This window comes from Crocodylus porosus, unplaced genomic scaffold (assembly GCF_001723895.1).
Source record: "Crocodylus porosus isolate Cpor-Errol unplaced genomic scaffold, CroPor_comp1, whole genome shotgun sequence".
NCBI classification, from domain to species: domain Eukaryota; kingdom Metazoa; phylum Chordata; order Crocodylia; family Crocodylidae; genus Crocodylus; species Crocodylus porosus.
The window spans coordinates 19615968-19634185 of record NW_017728928.1 but is presented as its reverse complement, the minus strand read 5'-3'; the positions used below and the strand labels follow the sequence as shown (position 1 = coordinate 19634185).

At 39.6% G+C, this 18218-nt stretch overlaps 1 protein-coding gene across 2 annotated transcripts in view; it reads right to left on the bottom strand.

The window, feature by feature from the left end:
• The window catches only part of STX8 (syntaxin 8), a 174129-nt gene that overhangs the window by 69234 nt on the left and 86677 nt on the right, over positions 1–18218 (bottom strand). The window contains exons 7-8 of one of the 2 annotated variants that reach the window (XM_019542764.1): positions 6655–6756; positions 3176–3314 (exon numbers count right to left, since the gene is read on the bottom strand). In XM_019542764.1, the coding sequence (XP_019398309.1) occupies positions 3205–3314; positions 6655–6756 (212 nt within the window). In that variant the 3' untranslated portion in view covers positions 3176–3204. Of the gene's footprint in view, positions 1–3175; positions 3315–6654; positions 6757–18218 lie in introns of those variants that run through there. The other variant, XM_019542765.1, reaches the window with a different exon arrangement.

Sequence of the window (18218 nt, the reverse complement as noted above, 5' to 3'; positions counted from 1 at the left end):
AAAAACAGGCAACTCGGAACCAATGCAGCTATCAATGTGGCTTTTGAAAGGAATATTAATGTAATATTTCTGAGAATCAGACTGCAGGAAAGGTTGACCAAGTGTCACCCAAGAACAAGTTCTCCACTGCACTAAAATAAAAAAACCCAAACACACACATTGATGGAGACTTGCTCATCTACACATAAAATGTATGATAATTTGAGTAACCACCATCCACAGCTTATAAAGTAAATTAAGTTCATGGCTAAAATAACTATTACTGAGAACAGAGTAAAAAAAAGACCACAGTCTTTGGGAATTATTAATTTTAGGGGTCCCCGTATATAACAGATATTTCCCCATTTTAAAACAAGCAAAACTGAAAACTTTGGCAAAGTGTGGCCTTTGCTTTTAATGCAAATTCTCTGAAACTATGCTAAGATAAAACTAAGCAGTAGCTGAAGTCATGGCTTCAACTTCTTTGGAAAAATTTATCATAAAAATAAATAAACTAAATGAGCACTAGAGAGGTATCTACCTGGGTTCATCTTCAAATGGATTCATGAGGAAAGGCTATTAGATTACAATGCCACCTTGTGGAATAGGATAAAATGAAAGACGGAAAAAACCCCAACACTACTTTTGTAGCATATTTTCAAACAGAAGATAATGTTGCCAATAGCAGAGCTGGCAGTACATTTGTTGCTTCTTATCTTATTGCATTTTTTAGAAGTTTATAGTAGAGAGTAACAACGGCAAGTACGTGTTTCTCTCCACAACACTGATCAGAATGAGGCACCGAACTATCCTGTCAGAAAGTTAAAACTTGCTCCTTTTCACTTTCCAACCTTCATTATGAAGAAATCACTTTGCTCATTTGCTGCCTCCCTAAGAAATATGCCCTTTTTCCTAAATCCAAGGCCAAGCCTGCTATAGGAGACCACTCAAAGAGCTTCACCTGAGTGAGAAATGAAAAAGAATCTAACTCTGGCCATGGAGAGACATTCATTTCTAGCAGTAAGAACTTCAGAGAAGTTTTCACTGGGAGCTAGAATATACAGGCTCCAGCCACGGGGCAGGAACAAGCTATATACAGGCTAGGTAGGGAACACTAGAGGGCTGCTCCTTGGGCCACCCCTGCCCTTGGGGGAGCCCCATGCCTGGGAAGGAGGCAGGCTGTCAATCTGCAGTTGGCAGGTGTTGAAAGCAGCAGTCGTTGCCACAGACACCTGCGGGAGGGTCCCACCCAAGAAGAATGCCCTCCCTGCCCTGACCATCCCTCCACAAAGCTGACTGGTAGGATAGGGGCCCATTCTTTTGTGATGAGAACCTCCTGGTTTCAATCACAGGAGAATAACTCCCCATGTCTTGCATTCCTCCAGACTGCCCCTGCCTCCCCCTCACTGCTCTGGGTCATTCTGCCACAGCTGCAAGGCTCCCCAGATGTTGCAACCACAGCGCAGTACCCTGCCCTCCCCACAACGGTCCTGGGTTGACGAGAAGCAGTGTGAAATGGAAGCAGGTATCCAGGTTGAAGCCATACTGGTCTAGAGGCAAAAGGAATCAGAACTTGTGGTAGAGGTGAGATCTTTTATTAAACCAACTAGATGTTTGCAAAAAAAAATCCTTTATTTGCAAGCTGTCAGGCACATGCACCCTTCTTCAAGCATAGGAGAAAAGACTAAAAGTTCTCCTAGGTAGAAATGAAAGTTCGTATTCCATAGAATATGGAGTAGGTGGAAGCAGGTGCATTCTCCCACAGCAGGAATGGTTCCAGGATGGTTTCTGCAGCAGGCTCCCCCTCCCAAACAGCTGACTGGCAGGAGAGGGAAATCATTCTCCTGCAATGCACCCTGGTTCAGGAAGGATCCCCTCACAGGAGAATTTCCTCCTCCTCCAATCAGGTAATTGGCAGGAGAGTTGGATATTTTTCAGCGCATGTTCTCCTCAAGGCTTGCTAACAGCTCACCCCTGGGTGGGCTATCAGTGAGACTGTGTTTTCCCTTCTTCTCTTCTGGCAGGAGGAAGGGAGAGCAGAGAACTACGAGATACTGGATTTCCTCTGCACTCAAGAGAAGAGTCGTTCACATCAGATCGGGAGGAGGAAGGATATCTTCCTGGCAGATATCCAATTTATCTTCTTGCAGAAGTGCCTGTTCTCTTCCACAAGAAATACATTGAATAGCTGTAAGGGTGTAGGTTGTAGCCATGCTGGTCTAAGGACATAGGCAGACAAGGTTCTTGGGTGAATCTGACACCTTTTATTAGACCAACTTAAATAGTTGGAAAGCAATTATTAAGCAAACTTTCAGGTTCAAAAACCCTTAGTCAGGCTAAGGAAGTTTCAGCAGTTGATGTGTACTCTTCCTGGATGGAATGAAAAGTAAAGAACCTGCCTTGTATGCAGACCAGCCCAGCCTCTGGCTTCTTTACTTTTCATTCCATCCAGGAAGAGCACACCCCAACTGCTGAAACTTCCTTAGCCTAATGAAGGGTTTTTAAACCTGAAAGCTTGCTTAATAATTGTTTTCCAGCTATTTAAGTTGGTCTAATAAAAGATGTCAGATTCACCCAAAGAACCCTGTCTGCCTTGAATAGCTGTACACTCTCTTTTTGTGCAGAGAAAAAAGGCTTCTATCTCAAACCCAGCACCTGTTCACGGCCTCTGTCGCCTTACCATTTTTTGTTTTGCTTGTTATAGGACACATTAAGGCCACAGAACATTTATGTGTGACCTTGATTTGGACTCAAGGCTAACCATGAGCTCTACCTCAAAAAAAAGGAAAAAGCCAGATTACTAACACACTTCCTCATTTAGATTTTACTTCTATCTACCATCCTACCTCCTATGCAAGTGCCCCAATCACTACACTATTGTGCAAAAGGTAGGTACAACCTCCTTGGCCACAACAGGCTAAGATGGAGAGCTACAAAAGTAGATATACTGACAAATTTCTAGATAACTGAGCAAGGTAGAATAGGATCATGGTTAGTGATGTGCATCCTTAGATGCTGCATAACTGCCATGTGGCCATCTTAGAGGTGGCATCTCTGTGCCAGATTTGGGAACTCTGTGCACACTTACAAGTTCTTATCATTTTAAAAACATCTGATTTCATTCGTGGTTCAGGGTATGTTGAACTCACCATCTGCTGCCATGGCTGCGTAATGTATCTTCCAGATAAGGGGCAAAGAGGATTGGTAAATGGCAAGAGATCCCATTCAAATGGAAGCACCTTGAAACAATGGCCCACATTCATAAAGCCATCCTTCATAAAGCCAGTTTTTCCAACCTCTCCAAAGAGGGCTGAGGTTTAGAGATTGGAAATTCCCTACACAGGAGAATGAAGAGATCAGGTATTAGCATGGGTTCTTAAAGCCACCGAACTTGAGATACTTGGGGAAACTCAGAGGGACCAACAGACAAGAAGTTTGGGCAGGAGAAGGAAACAGTCTGCTTTTGTTTAAAACAAAACCCAAACCAAAAACACACACATACACAAAGAGAGCCCAGCTGAGAAAGAAGGAAACTGGCCACACTAAAGGCACCCCATGATTTTGAGAACTGATAAGCACGAGCGAGGATCCCAGACTTCTCAGAGGCTTCTGACTTAAACCTAAGGAAGTTTCAGGAAATGTGTACAGTGATTTATGTTTTGTGCTGACTAAAGTAAAGCATAGTTGTTTGGGGAACCCTTAAAATTATGTGCAACTCTGCTTCAACTATCACATGCCTCTAATGAAGCGAATTGCAAACCCATGGCCCGCAGAAGATAAAAGTGCTGAGAAAGGATGAACTTAAGCTACTGGGTGTATAAACACTAGTCCCCGTGGCCTAGGGCAGCTGAGCTGACTTGGAAGCAACCATGGGAAATTTGCCATTGAATTCATATAAAGCCTACTGGGTTTCTAAAGGAGATGTAGTTGAAACAATCATGGGCCATAATTTATTGAAATCTGGTAGTGGAAGGTCAAACACCTACCATCAGTTTAAGACTACTCCTGAAGTCAGTGGGGATCTTACTATTGGGAAAGTAAACTGCAAAGAAAACAACATGTTTCAGATTTTATCTTATTTGTCTGACATATCTGGGCATCTTTTGGCCTGCACATAACCAAAGCCATAGTGAAAATAAAGCAGTAGCTCCTTGTTCAACCCCTCATCAACAGGACTCTTTATTAAAACAAATATGCTTGGACTGCAGGGACAAGAAAAGCACATAAAGCCCATCACGTGCTGGCAGCAACCTAGTAAAGAAACTGACATTCTGTCTGAAGAAATAAAAGCTATAGAAATACTGAGCTTAAATTTGCAGTTGCATCAATGTTGGTCTGTTTTATTACCACATTGACTGCTACAAAGTTCTTAGACAATAGGAATATTGCCGACGCCATGCTACCATATTATATTCATACCAAAAGCAGAAATCTCCACTTGTCTTACCATTCTCTTGGTTTAGGAGGATAACTGCTAAACAAAAACAAAATAAAACAAAACACGCACATTACAACTTCAAATGAGGCACGAAGACAGAAAAAGATGAGAGCTGAAAAAACAAAGACGCTGTTTTCATGGAAATGTCTTCAGAATTAAAAAGGAAGGAATGGGAGAGAGAAAGATATCAAAATTACTTTGGTGTAAATCTCAAGTGGTACTACTGAACTCTAACAGGTTACTTGGGATTTAAACAAAATTGAATGAGATCACACAGAGGCAAACAGAACACCTTCCAAAGTTATCTAGGAGGTATCAGTCATTTACAAAATGCCCATAGTTACACGGGAAGTTTTTGACTACAGTATTTTAATAATTTTAGTGCTAATGAGAGAGAAGGGAAGGAGAAATGCCACAAGTAATATGCTATAAACTCGTGCTTTTTAGCACTACTATTAAAAAAACAACCCAATCAGACAGTATAAAATAGCCATGAGGCCAATATAGATTTTATGGATACATAAACTGTTACACAAACACAGGAAGATTCATTAGAGTGGTTTCAATATGGCAATACCAGCCAGCCCTTCCCACCACCACACAAACAAAAATCAATGTGGAGAGTGCAAGAGAGGTCACTACCATCCAATGTGGATCCTCCTCAGTTTTCTGTTTCACATCCTCTTCGCAAAATCTCTATCACAGTTGCCACCTTTATAGTTAGAGGGGAATACATTATCTAGCAATATTGTCTGGACCTTGCATTTGTACTAGAACCTTTCAAAGGGGAGGAAAATATCTGACAAGCAAGATATTGTTAGACATTGAGTGCACGCTGTATACAAGTAGTCCTCACTCTTTCCCCTGTATTGTTGTTCATCTCTTTTTTTTTTTTTTTTAAAGAAAATTTCATATACTATATATTTAACAAAAAGAGAAAATAAATTAAAAATCAGTCATGAATACTGTAGCTATCTCCATAATTCTGTCCATAACTGCTAAACATCAGATTACAAAAGCAGAGCAGTCTATAGATCCGAGTTCAGAGCTTCACTTCAAAACAAGTTACAAACAAGCAGAATTAACTTTCTTTCATAGACTCGCACACTAAAAGGTTGACAGGATTATTATGGCCTATATTTAATTTCATGACAGCATTAACAGTTTCATTACATAAAATATGCAAACCCAGACTCTGACGGAAGTTGGACATGGTTTTGAGAAAGACAATAAATGATGACAAATTCATCATACCTTTAGTGAAACTATGCTATTAGTTAACTACCCTCATTGTTTTTAAAAAAAAAAATGTCTCATTTCTATTCTGAATGTGTCCAACTTCAACTACCAAGTAATGGATCTTTGTCTGCTATCATCAAATACATTCCCCATTGAAGTACTTAACAACCATGTTCAAATCACCTCCTAACCTTCTTTTTTGTTAAGCCACATACACTGAACTCCTTTAATCTTTTACTGTAAGGCAGTTTTTTTCTTGAATCATTCTTGGAGCTTGCTTTGAAGCCTCTCTAGTTCATTAGCATCCTTTCTGAAATGTGGACACCAAAAAATGGAGACAATGTTTCACCAAAAAATGGATACAATAATGGTCCACCTGCTTCCATATTTCTATTTGACATTAATTTGTTTATACATCCTGTTAGTATTTCCTCTTAATTAATGCAACATACTACAAACATATAACTATCATGACCCTATATCTTTCTAAATCACACTCCTCTTCCCACGGATATGACCTATAGTTTGGGTTCCTAACCAGAAATACAATAAGTATACATTATAAAAAATGTACATAAAATGTATAATGTAACATTTTGTATTAATGTTATAGTTCTATAACTATATAGAATTTTAACATTAATACAAAAGCAGTCATAAATATTAATATATTGTATATTATGTAATGCCAAAATAACTTGAGATCTATCAGTTAGGCAGTTTTTAATCAAGTTAGTATGTGCTGGAATGATTTTGCATTGTGCTATTAGAACATTATGTCATACCAAATCAAATACCATAGGAGAGTATTAATTGGGATATATCGACAGTTACTTTTATCACTCCAATCTCTAATTTTATCAACTAACAATATCAGTTTCTTAAACATAATTGCTTTTTAAGGGGAATTTCCTGTGAAGGGAACCATGACATGCATAATGCACTGGGCACAAATCTTTTATGATTTTTATAGAATTTCAACTTAAGCCATTTCCTACCACAGGAAGTTGACTTTTTGTCCACCATCTTCACATGCCGAGTTTGATTGCGAAGCTTGTCATCTGTGTTTTCTACTAAATTGGTTAGGTCATCAATGATCTCTGGGGGAAGAAGCAGCAAGACACAACATTAGTATCTGATCTTCTTTGCATCATATCTCAACACACACAATTCTATCAGGCTGTGAAATGGAAACCATCTGCACCCTTTTGTTTTCCAATACTGTAGACAAGTATTTTACAGTCCTGGGACAACAGCAGGAATTAATTTAAAGAACACATGAATTTAAAGGTGCAGTATTGCTCAGGATTTGTGATGGGACAACAGGTCTAAGTGCTTTCAGTTACACTGTTAGCATGCTTTTCCTCACAAAAATAGAGAGAAAGCAACCTCACAGTAGAGATAGCCTGAAACAGCAGTTCATTATAGATAACTATACCACAGAATTGTATTTACCACAGAATTTTAAGCATCTTTTTCCTTCATACAAATGACTCTCAAGTAGGGTCCCATGACATCCTGGGGTGCTGCGAGATCACTTTAAGAGTACTGTGTGGAGTACCATGAAAATTAGTACTCTTAGGAGTGCAAACACCTGCATATGATTCACAAGATAAACCTACAGATTTCAAATAGAAAATCATAGCATCAAAACATTCTAACCTGCTGTGGTCTTTCTGACTTCTTTGCAACAGAAAATTGTTCTATTATTTTTCTACAGTCAAAAAATGAGTGAAAGCTAAAACCTAGCATTTTCCCTGGGTGTCTCAAGTCTAATGAGGAGTGCCCTGGGTCTAAAACAAGGTTGACAACCACTGCGCTATGCCATTCTTACTGCAGATCTACCACAACAGAAACTCTAATGAATTGTCAATAAAATGGCAATAGCCAAAATTTATTGCTCTTTCATTTCGTCCAAGTGTCACAAACTGGACATGAGCAAATCTGAATGCACAGAAGTAGCATATCTTCTGGTGATAAGAGAAAGAATCACATGCAATTAATCTTCCAGAAACAATTCTATTTTCCTGAAAGTCTTATTCCTGTTAATAATCAGACAAAGAAACCATTAATTTTATTCCCTGGAATTTGGCAATCCTGAATCCAGGATTTGGTTGACAGTCACAGAAAGAGGTTCACAGTAACTGGGGTTTTTGAAAATGCTTCGGAAAGCATCCTGAAGTGGTCTCATTCTAGTGATCCCAGCAGACCAGAATAAATCTCACATTGTTTCAATTATTGCAATCTGCACGTGGCACTCCAGTTTATAGTGTAGTTGTTCTTTAAAACAAAGCACTGTGCTCACCAAAAGCAACCTCCCTGGAACATACTTTTTAATGGAGGGGTGAAAGAGCCAACATATTCTAGGCCACACCCTGTCCAGCCCAACGCACTTGCTGAATTTATTTTTGCCCTGGAAATCAGAGTGCTTTAAAAAGTCTGGATTGAGATTATCAACACTTGGTTCCTAAAGTTAAGGCAGTATTTCCACATCCAATAACCTTCTAACTAGATGGCATACCCAGAGTTTGTTTAGTAAATATATACATGCTTCTTATTTCTGGAATTGCAAATACCCTACATTTCAGCTGGTTTCCATGCTGTGGTTAAGGAATAAATGTGTGAAGAATAAATTAAATCAAATAGTACAAGTTAGCAGGAGGACAGCAGCCAGAAACTGAGTAAGGTTTCAACACGTGTCTCTCTGGTTATATCTTGCAATCTCCCTGCTATTGATCAATGTCTTAACAAATTCAATTCCATGTCTTTTCCAATAAATTCTGAGCTTGCTGGAGTTCAAACTGGCAGGTGGTGAGATGTGAAGTCATTTGTACACAAACAGATCCTAGTATTGTATTTCTCAGTTATAGCATTGATGAAACGTCAAGACATATAATGCACTGTTAGAAAGAGGGGGGAAAAAAGAAAACCTCCCAGAAGAGCATACCAGATTCAAGTGTGTTGCACTAACACAAAAGTATTCGCAGCCTTTTAATTTTTCAATAAAGATAATACCTTCTTTACACTGTGGCTGTGAGTTATATAGCACAATTGCTGCAGTTTAAGACCTTTTATCACTGACTGCATTATAGAAAGAAATCAGACTATTTTAAACCACATATTTCCCTAGTTTCTCTCCCTTAGGGGGACAGGTGGTTACACTAATGGTATGTTAGGCTGTGCTATCAAGCTTTCCAGCTAACTTGAACAGAAATTCTTCAACATGCAAGGAATGCAGAAGAAGGTGCCTCCTCCAACAACTTCTGTAACACTTTTTCATAAATTCTGAGCTGAACATTAGTTTTGCATCAGTATATGAAAGGAAAATTGCACAACATTTTTTGCATCAAAAGATAAGTTACATTTCTTATGCATACTTTGCATTTTTTGGTATTCCCTCCTACACCAGCTGTGGAGAAATTATAAATGAAAATACAGATATAAAACTTATTTCTTGACCAAATGAATGGATTCTGTAAAAGTTTAAAATTAGTGTACTTTGCAATGTTCCTCACATATGATTGGGCAAACTATTAAGACAATGTGACAGCTTTCCAAAAGCCAACAAGGCAGTGCGGGGCTTTTACCTTTCATGGGAAGTCAGTAGGCATCTTACTTTACATTTGTACCTTGTTTGTTTTCAGGATGTAACTTTTTGGACAAAAAAAATTAATCAATCATAGTATCATCTCCACTCCACACTTACATACAGAGCTGACCCTAGGGGGATGTGGGGCCTAGGACAAATCAGCATGTGTGGAGCCATGGTACCTCCACAGAGTGGGGGGGGGAGTCTTCGTGCTTGTTCCTTGGTGTGGGGCTGAGCCACCAGCTCCAGTCGGGCCCCGGGAGGGGCCGTGGCCACTCCGCACAGCTCTGCAGGGCCCCTCCAAAGCACGGGGCCCAGGGCGGTCACCCCAATTTGCCATACCATAGAGACAGCTCTGCTTACATAACAGGGTATTGGAAATGAAAATATGCCTGTACCAGGAAAATGAATACAAAAAGTCTTAAAATAGTGGCTGACAACCTTTGCAAGCAACGGGCCAGAACAACTCAGCTCCGATCCAACACACCAGTGGGCAGGTCAGCAGGAAGGCGCTTTTGCTGTGCTCACACTGGGACCAAGCAGTTGGCAGCTGTGCCTATGCCACTGCCAAGCCTCTTCACCAGGGCTGGGCAACTTCCAGCTGCATCTGCACTGCTGCCACTTTTCCCCAGCCCCCCAAAATCCCTGGAGGAGGACAGAAGGGGTGCAGGTGCAGCTCCTCACGGTCCAGCCTGGGCATAGGCACAGCCTTCTGGCTCTGCAGACCAGATCCAGTGGCTCCGTGGGTGGGATCTGGCCCATAGGCCGTATGTTGACAAGCCCTGTCTTAAAATATTACGTTCTTTTTTCTTCTCCCTCAACTTAAGCCAGTTTACATAAAGAAAAAAACTTGAAAGCCACACATCATCTCCTTCTCCTCCCTTTATTTACATTCTTTCCACAATTATTTTGTTTTCCTAACACAGAAGCTCCATCACAAAGGAGCATTTTCATCCCAACAGACAGAAATATTATATATTTACCCAGGACAGAATGAAAAACAAAAAACTGTTCACACAGGTAAAGGTAGTGTTAGAATAATAGGCGACAACTTTTATTTTTGCCAGGCCGGAGGAAAGCACCTAACAGGATAGACATGCAGAAGGTTATATACCTTTCTGGTGATAGTCCTCTACCCAAGAGGGACTAGGGCCCTGGGGCCCCCATATACTCAGCACCTGTGGTTCAAATGATGTAGCTGTGATGGTCCACAAAAAATATATATCTAAAATCCTTCCCAACCATATGGTTGGTTCAGTAAGAGATATTACCCACAAACAGCCTTGCCTCTTACATGTGTGAAAGCATTCACAATAAGATTGTACTGGGTGCTCATCTTACACATGCTATATTCCTGTTTATTCAGACATGAGGCTCGAACTGCAGGCTTAGCTCGGTACATCATTTAGACATTAATTCCTTTTTCCTCCTTCCCCAAAAACCCAAAGCCTGCAATAGCAGCATTTTTTGTAAGCTTATCTGTCTTATATGATTGCCCACACAGGAAATCAGCACAATGCTACATACATTGCGAGGCAAATTTTCTCATGTTTGCCTCTAAATGAAAAAGCGTGCTGAAAGTTCCCATCACAACTCAGTTTCCCATCACTGTCAAGGCCAAAACGATAAGCACATTTGGGAAATAAGAAACTTTCCTTTGCCAACACTGACCAGACCCTCCTAGACAAACATCCTGGTGATCCAGCTGCAACTAAATGAGAAAAAATAACAAATGCAACCAAGAATATTTTTTGTTTCAAAGCTCGAGGTATTATGATTGGATTCTCTCTCTCCTCTCCTTCCCCCAAGATCTCCTGAATCTGGCTATTAACAATGACCCATATGCTCATTAAAACACATACACGCATGCGCATGCACACACAAAACAACAGCCAGTTCTTTTCTTGTGAGGTGGCCCATGTAGTTTGAGAGAAATGTTTTAATGCCCTGAACATTTTCTGACACCACTTGCTTTTAATGATAAATGTAACCAGCTCAGCTGGGTCCGTTTCAGAAAGCAAGCATCTTCATTTCCAAATACAATATACAAAACAGAGGAGTCCCAGTGAAATCCTGGCAATGCTGAGCACTTGGTGAAACTTGCCTTCGTGTACCTGTGCTGGAGTTGAAGTGGGGAGAAGTCAGGATAGGGAGCTTCCTCCTCAAGTCAGCTGTTCAAAAGATAGATTTAGCTTGGCCAAAAAGGTTGTGATAGATATAGAAGATGACAGAAAAAAACAAGGGTTTGGTAAAACAAGTAATCTCAGAGTGTTGTTTTTAGAACAGAAAGTGGGTGTCCTCCACATAGACACAGTGTGGCTGTGCCGGGAGAAGTGAGGTTACACCACTGGAACAGGTACAGCAAGCAGTAGCCTTACATAGTGATACTTAGACTTTCCTATTACTTCCTCCCTTCATAGGTTCACTGCAATTCAGGTTCATAAGAGTTTTCACCAGATGATTCAATTAAGAGAATTCTCAACAGCAAAAAAGTAAAATCTGACTACAATGGAGAGAAGTTTAGAAAACAGATTTTTCAGTGAAAAGCTATTTTTTTTTCCTTAATATTTCAAAATTTCTAGGCAGGCAAGACAGCTGTAGGAGAAAGATGCTCCATTTCTGAAAACACAAGATAAGTACTGACAGTCCACACACTTCACTCATTGATAAGATCCCAATATTCCACTTACAGTGGAAAATAATCATGACAACCTTCCACTCAAGATCTGGGAAAAAATTCGAATTCCCCCATTATCTACAATGCAGCAACACAGAATTGTGAAGCAGGCACAGACTGATAGAAGTGCAAAAAAAATGAGAGCTTCCTGTTTTATTACACAGCAAAAGTTGACTGATGAAAGTTTGCCAGTGACTATGAAGGATTTTTCACTGTACTGCAAACCACACTTAATGGTCTTGCTGAGTGTCCACTTACCAAAAGTAGTCAATTAGTCTTCTTCCAGTGAAACAGACTCACAGCAGAGAAGATAAGATGTGTGGTATAAACTTAGCGCTTAAGTATTTGACTAATCTAGACAGCTGGAAGGAGGGAAAGTTTGCAAACTTATTCCAATGCAGAGTATGTATGAAATCCATCAGAAATTAGGCCAGATCGTACCACTTAAGCCAATGGGAGCTTCTCCCTAAAACTGATAACACAATCTGACCTACCACAAAGCCCTAAGCATAACCCTTCAAAAATGCACACACGTTCCTCTGACATGTTCAGAAGGATCACCTAGGGGGAACAGCCAGTTTAACCTTCAGACAATGCACTGGTTGGGTCCACTAATGGTGCAGTTGCTAGGCTTCCGGAGAAAATTGTGGGATTCAAGTTTGTGCGTTATGAAACGTTGGTAAGGCATCCCCATTCAACCACTGACTTATTCTTTTGTGAGATGGCCGTAGAAAAATAGTGGTTTCAAAAGATTCAGATTTCTGAAAATTTTGGATACTTTTCTGAAAGTCAAGTCTGAAAATATGGAACAGAAGTCTCATAAGGACAGTTTTCTTCAAACATCTATGTACTTGAGGGTAGCATCTGAGTGTACTACAGCTTTATTTGGGTGAACAAAAGATGCCTTTAGCTGGGTCGGCTTTCTTCTGCACATTAAAGATCTGTTATTGAAGTTGACAATTCCTTTATTCCAACTATATGGAATTTCATGAAGACTTTATGTAATTTGGATTAAATCCAGGCAAGAGTCTGTAAGTAAGGACCCAGCATCTCAGTGATAATATCCACAGAGTCAATGAAAAGGGCAACTACATGTGTGGATAAATAAGCAGGTTGTGGTATTCTGAACCACTTGGCACAATTTTTAAAAATAAGATCAGTGGCTTTATTTTTGGGCATGGTACATTTTGTTACACAGAAAGCAAACCAAGCTTGATAATCAGTTTGTTGCTTCCAAAGTCAGAATAGGTAGGAAAAGCTAGATTCAGCCTCTGGAAACTTGGGAAGTACTTTGTACTAGTAACAAGTGGCATATAAAGGAAAGTTATTGGCCAATTCAAAATCAGTTCTATTCACTGCTTCCCAGACAGATACAGATCAAAAAAGAAAGGAGGAAGCCTGCACAGTAAAGAGGCAATGCGCATATCAGCACTGGAGGTTCCATCCCAGAATATTTTTTTTAAATAATACTAAAGAAAGTCCATTTAGGATGAAATTTAGCTCAATTACTTACAAGTGTTTTTCAACTACAAAAAGAAAAGAAAAAGACAAAGAAAAACCATATATCTATTCTGCTTGAATCTATTTCTATATCATCTATAAGGGCCTAACAACTAGGCTCTTAACTGAATTTGATACATCAGAAGGATTAAAAAAACCTGACTTTCTGACATGCTTCATAGATCACAGCAAATTCAAGACCTTATTGATAGATGTAGTCAACCTGTGAAGGATGAATCTGATTTGTTTAAGAATGATGAATCGTCTAGCATGGATATGCCACTTAATCCTTTTTTAACTCTTATTGAAAATAAAGAAAGAATGGAGCAACTAGCTAGGCAGCAACTGTTAAATACTCTCCAGTTAGCTCTATTACTAAGATTTGGAATCTTAAATATCAAATTCATGGTGGGAAAATACAGACTTTAAATTATTCCTTAGTATTTATGGTTTATATAGTTATTTCTTTGAATTAAATATCTGTAGTGTGATTAATGGGAGTGTACAATGAATGGGAGCATTCACCTGATACCTGGAAGACTGTTCTCCCACAAGGGGCATGTTTCCCCAACAAGGATTAACTGAATTAACACTTGTACACTCATGGTTTCTACCAGGAGAGTGAAAGTTCTCCCAGTAGTAATGTAATGCCTGTATGTTGCATGTTGTCATCACATTTTCCTCTGTTTTTGAATTATGGTCTCCACCTATGCGCATACCTGGGTACAATGATTAAGCTGGAACTGACCATCATCAAGAAAAGAAATCCTTTCTGAAATTAGTAGAGTCGGATAATCTGGCATTTGAAAGAGATGTGCAAGTATTTACACAATTTAAAATGCGCAAGAATGAAATCCGGATCAGGTCTGTCAGAGGCTAGGAATCTAAAAAAAAACTATGCTAAAGATGGCTGCAGAAAGTACAGAGATTATTTTAAACAGGTAAAATGCTCTTTTTGAGAAAATTATTCTTTAAAAATGTTGATTTTGTACAAATCAGCATTGAAAATATGCACAAAATCTTGGAAAAAAGTTTTGCTTCAAGTAAAAATAAACACCAATTCTTTATCTAAAAAGATATTTCTCATTCTGTCTAGCTGTGGCATGGATAATTTCAGAACCTCTCCTGGGATGCTCTGATGGGCATGACCCACTTACTATCATGGCGATTTGTCATTTCCCAAGGAAAAATATGAACATCCGGTCACTTAGGATTTATTTTCTTTTTGTGTAAAAAATATATGTCATGAGCACTACCCTCCACCCATGCTTCTATCAAACTTTTCTATGGTTTCCAATATTCATGACTTGATTAATAAGAATACCTTGATCTTATTCCAGCACTTTTCATCTGTAAATCTCATAGAGAAGTATTTCAAAAGAATGGCAGCATCATCATCCCCATTTCAAAACTGAGGAAACAAAGGCTTGGAAAGGGAAGGGAATTTGTCCAAGGTCAGTTGCAAGACAATGGCAGAGATCAAATACAGGCCTTCTTGAGTCCCAGTCCAGTACTGTACTCATTAGACCATACTGCTGACTTTGCAGGAATTTATTGATTTTTTTCAATGTTTTTGAAGGAAATTGCCAAGACATTTTGTTTTAATACAACTGAAATATTTCACTATTTTCATTTTGTTTTGACTTTATTGTTTTGTCTATTGCTTATATATAACCAATAGTCAAAACCATAAAAGTTGTTATGACACATTTTGATGGGATTGGAATGAATTTCAATATATATCATTTAACAAATTTTGACCTTTTGGGACAAAGCCAAATTTCAGAATCTCAATTTTCCACAGAACAAAAATTCCATTTCCTGCCCAGCTGCAATTCACTGCAGTTTGCCTGTAAAGTCCTCTTTTTTTTTGTCACTGCCACTAACCCACAGTCTGGATTGTATCACAATATCCAGGTCTACCTTGAGGCTGCTTTGGTGCTGAATATCTCACAAGAAAAGGCTGAAGCATACCTCAAGACTGTGGGATCTCATTACAAGTATGAAATTACCATAGTACTAAATCCTGAAAAGATTAACAGCAGTAACCTAAACCAGCAGTCAAAATGCAGCATGTATATGCACAGATGCTTTACACTTTAATCCCGGTGTAATTTATGGAGATTACAGGTCACAGCAACTTGATCCAAACAGCAGGTTGGCATATACAGCAGCTACGGATTGGTAACAAGAAGATGCAATCTTCTGCATTTTATGCAACTTCTACAAAACACTCCGTCTCTGAAATACACCATTTTGTCTGCAAGGCAACGTATGGGCAGCCATGACATCACTAGCCAAATAAATGTGTCCTGTGAGACCTATGTAAGTTGCTTTGGAGGCTACAAAAGAAAACAATTCAATTGACATTTCCTTTCCTCCCCGAATTGAAGGAGGGAGAGGAAGAAGCAAAGAACTTCATTAGACAAGCAAAAGCCAAACAGAAGGTAAACTGTACAGCAGAAAACTGATCACATAAAAAAAACAGTATGTTTCTTTTTCAGGAAACAAAATGTTTTTCCTCCTTCCTCCCAAAATCAGGAAGAGGAATTTGTTTAACTTTACATCCCAACATGTTGCAGAAGTTTTACCCATGTCATATTCAGGTGTGCCCTCTCCACAAAGGTTTGGGGTATAACCACATAGGGAATCTCAAGGAGTAAATTTCTACCACACGCCGATGATGTAAAACAGACCCACTACAGCCAGAATTCCCGCTTTCATGGTTGGCTTTACACTAATTGATTTTCTGATTTATTTAACATACATAAAAGCCTCATTTTGTTTTGGCAACTAAGTCTCAAGGCATGTACCCTCATTCTGCTCTTCTGAGTAACAAAAGCCACGTAAAAACTATCACACAAAATGAAAGCAAAAATAATTCTTTACAAAATGACTGATCTCCTGGTTTAACAGAAAGGCATGCTGTGTCCTCCCTCCTCCCCCCCCCCAAAAAAAATTTAGTTTTTATTTTTGTGTGTGTGGGTCTGATTTACTAATCACTTTATCCTATTCGTCAATGAGTAATGCAGCTCTACTGTATAGTCCACTGCATGAGTCATGGAACATATAATTTTATATGTACATTGGAGTTAGTCTTAAGAAAAACATATAGAGAATTAAAATCCATAACATTTTATGCCATGCAAAAATACTGCAAGACAGGAATCTAGTGTGGAAGCCAACCAATACCTTCACACTTCCCCCTCCAGGTCTATGGTGCCTCAAGAGAAGAGCAAGATGCCAGGGAAATGAATCACACTGAATGCCAGTCTATACACATGCAAACCTCACAATTATACATTAATAAGAAAGCAAGCATTGTTCATAATGCCAGTAATATGAAATGAAGATTGCAACTAATGTAAGTATATGAGAAACTTAAAGGATCTTAGCACCACATGCCAGCTACAATGTCAGAACTAGGTGACAGGAAAAAAAAATAGAGCAAAGAAATTTAGAGCCAAGGATCTCAATCTATCTCCAAGTCAGCTAACAAAAAACAGTTTCTGCAGATTTCAAGTGTGGGTGATACTACGTGCTACATGCAATGCCTCAGTACAACCACATGCTCTTCTCAATTAACTCCAAAACCTAACAAACAAAAAACACATTAAGATTTCTATTGATTTAAGCTTTGTCTTGCTCAGTATGTTATTATAAAGGCATCTGCCAAGACTCCATAATTAAAACTGTGCTGACTTTCGCATTCAAAAGCAAGACTTTCATACATTCATCTCTTCCTGGTCAAATTGAATCTCTCTGGCATAATATCACTTCACGGAAGAACTGGTTTTTTGAGGTCTTTTGAAAAAAAAGAATTTACTAACTCTTTTGGAGAAAATAATTACAACTGCCCTTCTTCAAAATTTTACCCTATTTTCCCCATATTTTGTGGATTTCCTTTCTTATTCAGGAGTGTCTAAACCATGGCCTGGGGTCCCCTGAAGACCCTTCAAGGCTGCCAGCTAAAGAATAAGGAAATACAGACTTGCTGATGCAGTGAAAACGTTCCCAGGAGCCAGCCACTGTGATCTTCTGCATTACTGGGGAATGTGACTGCTCCACTGCTTACTTTATAACTGGACTGTAAAGGACCAGGGAGAGCAATAGAAGAGCTCAACTGGCTTTGCTTAACTTAGTGGGAGAGCTTATAAAAGGATGATTCTTCTCCGCATAACAAGTTAACAGCTTCTTGATCTCTGCCCACCTCAGGTTAGAGCAGACTGAGCTCTGCCCCAACTAGCACGAGATAACCGTATGTCCCCTGAAGAAAGCCAGAACACAATGTCCTATGCATCTCTACAACATGGCCATGTAACAGGCAGCATGATTTCACAGACATCAGGGCTGGAAGGGACCTCGAGAGATCATCGAGTCCAGCCCCCTGCCCAAAGGGCAGGAAGTCAGCTGAGGTCATAAGGTCCCAGCAAGATAAGCATCCAATTTACTCTTGAAGGTGTTCAATGTAGGTGCTTGAACCACTTCCGCTGGCAGACTGTTCCAGACCTTGGGGACTCAGACAGTAAAGAAATTCTTCCTTATGTCCAGCCTGAAACGGTCTCGCAGGAGTTTGTGACCGTTCGACCTAGTCATCCCTTAGGGCGCTCTGGTGAACAAATGCTCCCCCAGATCGTGGTGGTCACCCCTGATAAACTTATAGGTGGCCATCAGATCACCCCTGAGCCTGTGCTTTTCCAGGCTAAAGAGTCCCATGGCTCTCAGCCTATCATCGTAAGATCTGTTTTCCTGACCTCTGATCATGCGCGTGGCTCTCCTCTGGACTCTCTCAAGCT